Source organism: Corythoichthys intestinalis, chromosome 3 (genome assembly GCF_030265065.1).
Source record: "Corythoichthys intestinalis isolate RoL2023-P3 chromosome 3, ASM3026506v1, whole genome shotgun sequence".
Classification (NCBI taxonomy): Eukaryota; Metazoa; Chordata; class Actinopteri; order Syngnathiformes; family Syngnathidae; genus Corythoichthys; species Corythoichthys intestinalis.
In genome coordinates this window covers 25,431,204-25,443,662 of record NC_080397.1, presented here as the reverse complement: position 1 = coordinate 25,443,662, position 12,459 = coordinate 25,431,204, and the positions used below count along the sequence as shown (strand labels likewise).

The 12,459-nt window shown below is 38.8% G+C and overlaps 1 protein-coding gene across 7 annotated transcripts in view; it reads left to right on the top strand.

Moving 5' to 3' along the window:
• Positions 1-12,459, top strand: part of LOC130913793 (membrane-associated phosphatidylinositol transfer protein 2-like) — an 89,580-nt gene that overhangs the window by 37,503 nt on the left and 39,618 nt on the right. For all 7 annotated transcript variants that reach the window (XR_009062818.1, XM_057832652.1, XM_057832654.1 and 4 more), the window contains exons 3-7: positions 3,999-4,213; positions 4,624-4,745; positions 9,595-9,828; positions 9,896-10,237; positions 10,399-10,494. Coding sequence is in view for 6 of the 7 variants with exons in the window: in XM_057832652.1 (XP_057688635.1) it covers positions 3,999-4,213; positions 4,624-4,745; positions 9,595-9,828; positions 9,896-10,237; positions 10,399-10,494 (1,009 nt within the window). In the remaining variant the exon portion in view is untranslated. The remainder of the gene's footprint in view (positions 1-3,998; positions 4,214-4,623; positions 4,746-9,594; positions 9,829-9,895; positions 10,238-10,398; positions 10,495-12,459) is intronic.

The following is a 12,459-nucleotide window of genomic DNA, read 5'->3' as shown; positions in this document are numbered from 1 at the left end:
TTAACTGACGGTGCTAGACGTCCAGTCCCTTTGAAGTGGGAGGGTGGCAATGAATGAACCAGCCAATGAGTTCATATCATCTGATAAACTACGGAATGCATTTATTTTGGAGAAATTGCATGGGGACGCTATGCTCGGCTAACTGGTAAACTCCCATGGCTCATTTCTTGTTGCTTTTGGGGCAACTGCTGGTTACTTCTGTTTATTTTAGGTCACTTCCTCTTGATTTTGGATCACACTTCCTTTTGATTTTGGATCATTACGGTCACTTCCTGTTCATATCGTGTTGGGTCACTTCCTCTTGATTTTGGAATATTCCAGGTCACTTGCTGTTCGTTTCGCATTGGGTTTCTTCCTGTTGATTTTGGAGTATTTTCGGGTCACGTCCCAATGATTTTGAGACATTCCTAGATAATTTCCCTGAACATTTTGGGTTGCTTCCTGTTGATTTTGGGGCATTGCTGAGTATGCTATATATCAGGGGTCGTGAACCTATGGCTCGCGAGCCAGATATGGCTCTTTTGACGGCTGCATCTGGCTCGCAGACAAATCTTAATTTAAAAAAAAAAAAAAAAAAAAAAAAGTTATGTAATCGGAAGGGCGCTAGGACCTCGGGGAAAACCTGCCGGGTGTAAGGGCCATAGGGGAAGCGTTAAAAAGAGCAACCTGTAAGGGGCGCTAACATTTTTTCCTTTGGCAAGCCAGTCATCAGGCGACATTCGAGACAGGTGCGGCAGTGGAGAACGCAAAAGTCTGATGATGCGTGTGGCGGTTGGTTGAAATAATAGCTACGCATCTGTAGTTTGGTGCATACAGAGATTAAATGCTTCAGTCTGTTGCTACACATTTAATATAGTTTTATTTTCATTTTTCTTGTACAGCTGGAACAAGAAAAAAATAACGTCCGTGACGGACGGTCCGTCTCGCATGGCTGCACGGACGGCTCATTTCTTATTCGCTCTAAAATGCAAATTCTTATATAATTACATTAATAAACATATACGTTTTTGTGACAAAACATTTAACTTCTGCGTTTTAGACACTAGTAGAACTTTTCATCCGCTCGCCATTACAAATACATCTGCAGTCATACATAAACATACTTAATGATTAACATATTTCGGAACTAAATATATTAACACACAGTACACATCACAATCATCCTAAAATAAAGCAATCCGCTAATATACAAAGTCAAATTTTACTTTTTCTCACCTGAAACACGAAAAATTGTAACAACAACGTCTGTCTCACATTGCTGCACAGACGGCTCATTTCTTATTCGCTCTAAAATACGAAGCCTTATTGCCCATGCACGCCAAGAAGCGAATTCTTCCCCCTTCTGGTTTAAAACCGTAAGCACAACAGTCTTTTCAGGCTGAAACTTGTGTGTATATTTTCCACAAACACAACTAAATAAGATGAAATATTTTAAACATAGGGTGAATCTATCTGTGGACACAACAAAATATTAAAATAAGTATTTTAATATTATTTAATTTAATTATTATTATTTATGTTATTAAAAAGAATTCAGAGACTTATTGTACTTTAAAAGTGAATTACATTTAAAAATATGTGGCATTCATGGCTCTCTCAACCAAAAAGCTTCCCGACCCCTGCTATATATAATCATCTTCTTGGCTTTCTCCACTTTCTCCTACTCACTTTCTAAGTAGAGGTCTGCCCCCTGTCACCCTATTTGCTCCTCTGCTCTGACTCCAGCAGGTCAATAAAGGGGATGGAGTGATTATTATTAGTGTATTATTACGACTATCCACTGAAGATAATCATACGTGAATGAGCTCAACTCCTGTTCTCATCTATGTGTAAAATGAGAAACACAGCTGATGCAAGAGGAAGTCACCCCAAAGATAGTGGTAACAAGAGTGCACACTTAACTCTACTAAGACCTTCACAATGCATTTCAGACTAACTAGCTAGCAGCAGCAGCTAAGTAGCGGCGTTATTTTAGAACTGGGATGTAACTTTTAACCGTAAAACAACAAAGGCAGACATGCGCCGAGACAGAAAAAGGTAGTACTGACTAGAGGTGTGCAAAATTTCCGATTCTTAGATTATTCACGATTTGGCCGTGGAAGATTCGAGAACGATTCACAAACATCCAAATTCCGATTATTGAAATATGCCAAGTAAAGCGGAAGTACAACACACTCAGTGCGCCGCGCGGTCAATGAGGAACGGAGCGAGAGTAGCTAAACATCATTCTTCTCATTACCCGGCCCCTCGGGTAATGCCAATGCTCAACTCACGGCTCTAGCTCAACTCATGCCACGAGATAAAAAAACACAACAACATACCTGACTGCTGCCGAAAAGCTGCTACAAAGTAGCATAATGTTATGGTAGATATCATTTATATAGGACTAGATGCAGTATTGATTCGGTAGCGTTAACAGCACACCTACAAAAAGCTAGATGTGGGCGTTAGTAAATGGCCGCCATCTTAAAGCAGTACACGTCCCTGCAAGGCTGTTGTAGCGAACCTTCCAAGCAAACCTAATAAACTTTTTATCTAAAATACTCCTAAATCGGTAAAATATTGACTTGAATCTATCTTTAAAATAGTTTTAAAACTTTCACATGTCGAAAGTAGACAAAAGGGAAATTATGAAATAAGGGGAGCAATTTTAACAACTTTAACGGTTGATTCACAACATTAAATTAATTGAATGTAGTTTAAAGCTGCTGATACAGAATGGGGACTGGAGTTTTTTATTTACTGTTATTTTTGTATATTTGTTTACTGCTATATGTTAACTTGATACTGAAATAGTAGTTTGGTTTAGCCTGAAAGTATTTTTGAACAATTTTGGAACTAATGTACAAAACATGGGGGGGGGGGGGGGGGGGGTGCATCAATAATCGTTTTATAATCGAATCGGAGCCTCTGAATCGTAATCGTAATCGAATCGTTAGGTGCCCAAAGATTCCCAGCTCTAGTACTGACTGCTAACAATGTCACAGGGAAAACGCGGACTGGATTTTCAGAGATGAGATGTGGGCGTTCTCTATGTGAACAAGTGGAATGGCTTGGATAGCGACGCACTGAAGGGGCGCTCGGGAAACTGACAGATTTATGATCATATTTAAGTTAAAAATGACAGGTTATATGATTTGTGATCTAAACTAATATTCCAGCAACTTCATAGTGAAAATATCAGCATTTCTGTATTTTATTTATTTTTTTATAATTAAACAACAAATTATTTAGGAGGGCTTAAGAATATTTTACAGGGTGCTTGGGCCTAATGACGCCCCTGATTTTGAGGCATGCCAGGGTCAATTCCTGTACATATTTTGTCACTATCTGTTGATTTTGGGGCATTTCCGGGTCACCTTCTTTTGATTTTGGGGCATTTCTTGTTACTTCCTGTTCATTTTTCGTAAGGGTCTCTTCCTGTTTATTTTGGAACATTTCCGGGCCCCTTCTTAATGATTTTGGCGCATTCCTGGGTCACTTCCTAAACATTTTCGTCAATTCTTGTTGATTGTAGGGCTTTCCAGGTTAATTCCTGATGATTTCGAAGTATTCCTGAGTCACTTCCTGTTCATTTTTTCCTGTTGATTTTATATCTCTTCACATTGTGTGTACATTGTGGGGCTGTTCATTGGTCACTTCCTGTACATTTTGGCTCCTTTCTGTTGATTTTCGGTCACTTCCTGTTAAATTTGGGAGTTTTGAAATTGAGTTGAATTAATTTTAATTTATCAAATTTACGTGAAGGTAATTTTTTCTTTTTATTGCTCATGGCAAAATATTGGCCCGCAGGCCTCAAGTTTGAGAAACCTGATTTGCATAGTTGTGAATAATTGTCTGTAAATATAGTTTATTTCAAATATGATAAAAAATGGAGATGAATAATCACTATGACAACGATCAGACAGTTGATTTGGCTTTTCTGCGGGATGTCGGTCGGTTTGATTTTGCAGGTATTATACGATGGTTCTTTTTTTTTTTTTTTTTTGCACTGACAGAAAAAGAGCCGGGAAGAGAGCTGCGGCGAGGGCAGTGGCGTTGAGATCCTCAAGAACAAACCCTACACGGACGGACCTGGCGGGACCGGCCAGTACACCCACAAGGTTTACCACATCGGCATGCACATTCCCGGCTGGTTCCGCTCCATCCTACCTAAAGCCGCGCTCAGGGTGGAAGAGGAGTCCTGGAATGCCTACCCCTACACACGCACCAGGTGACAGAGACGCCGATCCAAAAGTCCACATTCTCCTCAAAGAATGAGACTGCAATTCTCAAGCATCAACATGTACATTGTGTATAGATCTAGATGAGAAATGCACGCTGTGAACCAGTGGGGGCGGCAGTTATCACTTGTTCGCTAGTTTGTGTTAGTAGCATTCGATAAGCATAACAGTATAGTCAATGATGCGTGTGCTTTGAAATAACTATAAATTGCTCCATTTTCAAATGGCTTGGTTTGTAGTTACCGTCAGGCAGGCAGTAAACTAACTACATCCTTTAAAGTGATTACATATTGTATGAAAATCTGCCAAGTCGGGGGAAAAATGTGTTTATTATAGAGACGACAAATTCTACAGCGTGTCAAAATCTCTATAAAGAGTGCACTGCTGTCGTACCCTTCAGATACACGTGTCCCTTTGTGGAAAAGTTCTCCATTGACATAGAGACCTACTACATGGGCGACGCAGGCGGCCAGCAGGATGTTTTCAACATGTCCGCTGCTGACAAGAGGCAGAGGACCATCGGTGAGCTAGCATTTTTCCCTCTTTTCCAGCATCAGCAGCATCTCGCTTTGCCACACGAGGTGCTGCTGAGGCCATCTTGTGGCAAATTTGTGCTACTGCGATGCCTAGTTGCGAAGCAGTTGCCCAGAAATGACTGTAAAATATGCTAGAATTCCCATTAGTTTTGGGACTATTTGTAACTATTGATTTTAAAAGTAAAGACAAGGCAAATTTATTTGTATAGCAAAATTCAAGACAGGGCAATTCAAAGTGCTTTACAACACATAAAGATCTACAAACTGAGATAAAGATGATATGTCAAAATCACATTAAATCAACAAAAAGTTAAAAACAAAGACAATTGCAACAGGAAATGGAAATAAAACTAGAAAATGAATATAAAAAAAAAAAAAATTATAATAATAATAGAGGTCAACCGATATGGGATTTTCAAAGGCCGATGCAGATAGATATCTAAAAAAAAAATTCAGCTGATTGCCGATATCCTGAACCGATATACCGTATTTGACAGTGACAGTGTTTTTTGCATTGAAATAAGACCGAAAAAGTGGGGTTCGTCTTATATTAGCGGTCTGGATGTTATACCCATTCACGACGCTAGATGGCGCCAGATATCATTGAAGCGATGTTCTGTCATGACAGATCTCAGCTACTCTCAAGTTTAACCACTTTGCATTATTTGATTGCAATGTTGTTCCTTATTCAGATTTGTTTCAAGACTACAGTTACAGTTAGACTTCACTTTGATGGTTAATGCAGTTATTGCAATGTTGTTGTTTTATCACAATAGATTGGTTTATTTACATTTAAAAAACCAGAAGCCAGTCATTTACGAATGTGATTGCACTTTAGTTTACATATTTAAATGTTTAGATATTAAGATTTGAATGAGGCAAAATAACATGCATTTTCTCTCAAATATATTGTATTAAAATCATTTGTTTCAGATGTACTTTAATTGTTTTCAGTATAAAAAAAAATCATTTGGTGTTCAAAAAGTCTTTTTTTCAAACTTGAGTCTTGAAAAAGAGGGGGTCGTCTTATAATCAGGGCCGTCTTATATTCGGGCCAATATGGTACTTTTTTTTTTTTTTAAGCACGAAAATTAAGAAAGGCAATTTAAGATATGTATGGCAGAAAACAGGTGACTTGAAGTTCCGCTCTGAGACTCCCAGTTTGGCCAGATTTCAAAATTGTCCTATATGCATGTGCAAGCTTAAAATCTCAATTTTCAGGGGGAAGAAAATTTTTGAACAGGAGGGCATTAAAAAAAAAAAATTTAAACTGCAAAACCCTAACTGGAGGTGAGAGCACGCAAGAGCAGAGTTAAAGACGCCATGATTTACTTACCTCTTTCCGATCCAAAACTCCATGTATCACCGTGTGTCAAGACACAGCTGTGAATGACAACAGCCGGATTTTATGGGTGAAACATGGTAATATAACAAGGGTCGCAATGCAGAAATCGCAGACATCAAGGAGTGGTTGAGATGTTCATTTTCATATATTTACTCTTTTAAACTTTTTTTTTTTCTTTCTTTCTTTGGATCGATTATTTATCATCTAACATATCGGAGAAAATGCAACAGTAACAAAAAAAATACAATTAAGCGATAGTTATGAAGTAGATATCCGTGACTTTTTTTACAGACATTTTTTTCATTGTGACATAATTTGTTTAAAGGTTTAAAATATGCGAGTGAAAAAAATTTTTTAATCTTTTTTTTTTTTTTTTTTTTTAAACGAAATATTTGACATCAATTAATGATTCTAAGCTAAAAATGACAGACATTTTGAATAATAAATACAATCAATTACCTTCGTATTATGGATGGGTTGAAACAAAAACGGTTGTGCGACGTCTGTAAACTGGGGTTTCCAGGGTAAAACGGACATATTAAGAATACTTTGGGGGCTTAATGCGCCATGACACATATAGACATATTGTTCTATCAAACACAACCGTTCTTTTGGCTTAAAATACAGCAGTATATTTTAAAGAGGAGTGCAAGAGCAGAAACTACTTTTTCAGTCTTGTCTGTGTTTTCCGCCATATATATTTTGAAATTCTTACAATATTTACAAAAACGAGAAAGCCTGAATCTTACCTGTCGAAGCCTGCCTTCAAACTGCTGTGTGGTCCTTTTGGAGTCCTACTGTCAGTCACTACACAGATGCCTGATCAAAATCCTTTTTTTTTTCTTTTTGATTAGGTTTTTTGTTGTTATTAATCGGCCATCGGCCGATGTCAGGCAATAAGTCCATATATCTGCCAGCCAATATATCGGTCGACCTTTAATTATAATAATTTTGTAAAACTTAAAAAAAAAAAAAAAAAAAAAAAAAAAAAAATTGAAAAAGGAATTAAATGATGCATAAAAAATCACACTAAATCATTGAAAGTTTAAAAAAAAAAATTTTTTTTTTAAACTGAAATTTGAAATGGAAATAAAATCAAAAAATGAATTAACTTGAAATTTGAAATATATAGGCAGTTATGAATATGCTGTGGTAAACAATAGCGTTTTTAGCCTTGATATTAAGGAGCTAACAGTTTAAGCACACTTCAGACCTTCAGGTAACTTGTTCTGCTTCGTTCTTGTTATTGGAACATACAGCAGACCGGTTTCAGACGACCTTAGTGGTCTAGTTGCTTCATAGTGGTCAAACAAATCAAACATGTATTTTGGTTCAAGTCCATTAAGTGTTTTGTAGACAAGCAGTAGTATTTTATAGTCTATCCTTTGACTCATTTGGAGCCAGTGTAACGATTTCATAAGCAGTTTAATATGGTCCAGTTTCCTTGTTTTTATAAGGATTCTGGCAGCAGCATTATATACTAGCTGCAGCTTCCTGTCTGATTTTTTTTTTTTAATTAAGAACTGGAAATACACCGTTACAATAGTCCAATCTATGAAAAATGAATGCATGGATTAGTTTTTCCATGTCTTGTTTAGCTCCTTAATTCTGGCGATATTTTTTAGGTGGTAATAGGCAGATTTAGTGACGAACTTTAGATGGCTGTCAAATTTTAGGTCTGAGTCAATAATTATGCAAAGTAAAAGGATTTTACACTGAGTGTACAGAAACGTCAGAATGGGTCATTGCTTTTATAGGGTGCTATTTTTGTCCCCAGTATAAATGAAGCTGCATTTTCACTTAAGTTGGACAAATACTCATTCAAATTATTTTTTTGTGTGTTATTTTATCATTTGCCGTCTATTATAACTTTTAAGAGTACAGGTTCCTGAATTCTATTTTTACATTTATTTGACTTCTGGTAAAAGGTTGTTCTGGAATTTTGCCATGTCCCCAGTGTGTTTCATTCAATTTCAGTTTATAAAATAACTAGTATAGGTAAAAAATATCCCAACTAATTAATTACTATGATTTTTATTGTCCTAGATAATTTGTTGTTTTTACTTCAAAATACATTATTTCATTTAAAACGAAACAAAAAAAGGTTTTTTGTTCGACCCCAGTGTCACAGTCCACTCTAAAGTTGTGTTAGTGTCCCTTTAAGAAAGTTCTCCATTTATTAATGACGACACTCTTCTGCAATAACATCACACCAGTGGCGGGAAATTCAACTGTGGTAAGCAGTTTTATTTTTTTTTATAGAATAAATTTTAAAAATCAGATTTTGCCCTTTTGTGAAGTACATTCAGTGTTGTTGATCATAACGTGTCCACCCTGTTACAGCTAAATATCGAATAAATTGAATTGCACCATTTCAAAAGGTTTGTTTATAAAATTATAGATTTCACATCAAGTATCCAAAGTCATCTTAGCTATTATGCTAGCAAAGCTAGGCTGAGGGCTAACTTTAGCACAAAATTTCCCCTCTGTTAGTGTCCGCTCTGTTATGTCCAAATGGCACCCTATTAAAGAAAATGACCCACATATTAACACAACACAAACTCAGTAAACCCGTCGACAACCTTGCCACGGTTATAACTGCTTTAATGTTATTTTAAAAATTTACCATATGCAGCCTTTTACGGCAATAGATGTCCTATCCATTTGGACTGGAAGGGCCATTAGCGATTGTTCGTTTTCTCATTATATTAAAACTTTATTCTTGCAATATTACAACATTTTTTCTGGTAATATAGTATTAAAAATACGGTAATAAGGCCACGGCAAATTTATATCTATGGCATAATTCAACACACAGTAGTTCAGTGTGCTTTACATCACACTAAAATCTGCAAGAAACAATGAAAATTAAAACAATTAAAAAATAGAAATGAAATAAATAAAAGGCTACATGAAAGACGCATTCAAATCAAGAAGACGGTTAAAACAAAAACAATTAAAATGGGTAGCAGCACAAGTCATATTTCCAGTGGATATTTTGTGTATTTTGGTCAATTCCTGTTGATTTTGGGTTATTTATGGTTGACTTCGTGTCCATTTTGGTCACTTTATATTGATTTTTGGTAATTTATGGTTGACTTTATGTCCGTTTTGGTAACTTGATATTGATTTTGGGTCACTTTCTGTTTATTTTGGGTCATTTATAGGTGACTTCCTGTTCACTTTGGTCGTCACTTTATATTGAATATGGGGCATTTTTGGTTCACTTTCTGATGGTTTTAGGTCACTTCCTGTTCATTTTGAGGGATTTCTAAGTGACTTCTTGTAGATTGTGGGCCATTTCCATGAGGAGTAATTTCTGGTTCTGGCCTCTAGTAACAATTTAAAGCTGTTTTTGTTGTTTAATTCATAGTTTTTAAATGAGTGCCATATAAAGAGTAAAAAAAATGGGGAGCTGTTTGTAAAAAATATGTTAATGTGTATCAACCTTATGGTGCTTTTTTTTGTGTTTGTGTGTGTGTGGCGGCAGACCCCATCGACATTGTAAGCGACCACATCCCTCCCCACGAGTACAAGGCGGAGGAGGACCCGCGGCTGTACAAATCGGCCAAGACGCAGAGGGGCCCCCTGCGGGACGACTGGATCCTAGAGTACCGGGAGAACCCGGGTCTGACTCCCATCATGTGCGCCTACAAGCTGTGCAAGGTGGAGTTTCGCTACTGGGGCATGCAGTCCAAGATCGAGAGGTTCATCCACGACGTGGGTGCGTACGGAAGCCGCTGAACTTTGGCGCCCGCCCTCCCGCCGGCGTGACGCTCTTTTGGTCCCAGGGCTGCGAAAGGTGATGGTGCGCGCCCACCGGCAGGCCTGGTGCTGGCAAGACGAGTGGTACGGCTTGACCATGGAGGACATCCGGCAGCTGGAGCTGGAGACTCAACTGGCTCTGGCCAGGAAAATGGCGGAGTTCTGCCAGGCCCAGGAGGCCAACGGAGACGCTCCGGCCCAGGAGCGGAAGGCGGAGGAGGTCGCTGAGGTCGCCGCGGAAGCTGAGGTGCCTGCTGAGGCCGCGCCCGAAATCGCGGCCCGTGTCCCGGACACGTTGCGGCCCCGCGGCGTGCTGGTTAAGCAGTGGTCCGCCTCCTCGCGCTCCTCCCGCTCCTCCAAACGGGGAGGTGAGCTTTCTAATCCGGACGTATTGTGCAGCAATGGTGTGCTAATATTATGAGACTGAATTGGCTGCCATCACATTGACGACCCCACCTTTTATCTATACGCACGGACCGGGTCGGCTTCTTTTCGGATGCGCTGAAATGCTGATTTTGTCCGTCGGCAGTGAGCCCGTCCCGACACAGCATCTCAGAGTGGAGGATGCAGAGCATCGCGCGAGACTCTGACGACAGCTCCGACGAAGAGTTCTTTGACGCTCAAGGTAAGGGAAAAGCTCGTCTCTGGTGGCAAAGTTCTTTCAATCGACGCATTTCATTTCCTGCATTGCTGTCCTTTCTTCCCTGTATCTTACTTTTTCATTGTACTTCCCTCCTTCTGTACCTTCCATCTTTCCTTTTGTCCATCCTTCTCTTTCCTCTATTACTTTTCTCTTTCTTTTTTCTTTTTTTTCCCCTTTTTTCCCTCACTTCCGGCTATCCGGCCTTCCTTTCTGCCTCAGTTCCTTCTTTACCTTCCTGCCATATTTCCCTATTGCCTTCCTTCTTCCTTCCAGTCTTTCTCACTTACTTCCGACTATCCAACCTTCCTTTCTGCCTCACTTCCTTCTTTACCTTCCTGCCTCCCTCCCTCCTTGCCTGTTATCACAGGGTTTACGAGGGCCATTAAAAAGCATTATTAAAAAGCATTAAAAGTCATTAAATGGATTGTCTTCAAAATTTAGGCCTTGAAAAGCATTAAAAAGCATTAACCTAAATATTCGAGGCATTCAAATATGTAAACTTCACGGCTTTCAATTTATTGGAGTTGTTCCATATTATTGTGTAGCCGATAATATCAATATTAAAATGATTTAAAAATATCGGATAATATTTACATCTGGTTTTCATTTTTAGTTTTGGGCTAACATGCATGTTTCCTTCAGAGTGACTATAGAAGCCTTCTGCCTTTGTTCAAGGGCTGGTCACTGCGTAGCACAACAGTTATGCTTTTTGACCATTAGATGTCTCTAAACCAAGATGCTTGGGATTTGTTATGTGAGTATACCATTTGCATTGGTGCAAAAATTAAATGGAAAATAAATGATTGAAAAATAATGAATCATAAACTTATAACGTACCTGATTCACTGTACTAAAGCTGTGTGTCTTTGTTGTTATTTTGAGCCCGAAGCACTGTGTGATCAATATGTGATATGGCAGTGCCTAACTGGCACTTGATCCAAAAAACTGATGTCTGGACTATTTTGATTTCAACAATAAGTATCGTGGTGCAACTTAGGCAATTTTTCCATAACTTTAGTTGAAGTTGTTACATTATTTTTCACATTGTTTATTGGAAAACCTTGAAGTTGTTACATTTATCATCATAAAGTATCCAGTGGGGCATCACAATACAGTTAGCCATAATATGTTTAGTTGACGACCGCATATGTCGGTATCTGTTTGATGTCGGTATCTGATTTTTGGAGTTGGACAATATCGGGCTATCGGTTATTGGTTAAAAATTCATTATTGGACTACTCAAGTTGCAATTTGTGTGTGTGACACTTTCTGCATTTGGGCATGGGCAATTTGTTTAAAATGGCATTAAGAGTGGAATTAAAAGTGGCATTAAAAAGCAGTAAACAAGATTTGCTGATACCTGTAGAAACACTTATCAGCCATACTTCATAACTCTTTCGCTATCTTACATTCCCTCTGTAATGGATTAGAAAAGAGAGGAAGGAAGTCTCCATTGCTTCCTTCTATTCGATCTCTAATCCATTTGCCCTTCCTGTCTTCTTGCTTTTTTTTTTCCTCCTGTCATTCATTCCTTTGTTGCATCGTCATCTCCTTCCATCCAATCTTTTCTCCACAATTTCTTTTCACCCTCCTTCTCTTGCACACGACCCTCCTTTGGCACTTCCGGGTTGCTAAAGAATGTCAGGGTGGGCGGCGATGGTCGGGACCCGAGCGTTTGCCGCGTCGGATGCGATGTGTCGAAGCCAAGCTGTGTTTTCCAGGTCGCTGACCGTGCACGCATCTCTCTAACCGCAGATCAGTTCTTAAGCTGGCCAGATACCCAGCATGCTTTGGGCTGCGTTTAAAATAAAGCTCCTCCTACTCTTCTGTCCTTCTCCATCATCACCGCAAGGCTCCATTGCTCTGGTTCACCTCACGCGCTGGAGAATCCGTTCGTCCGTCTGTCAAGATGGAAAGATCCTATATCCCACCACAACACATTTATAG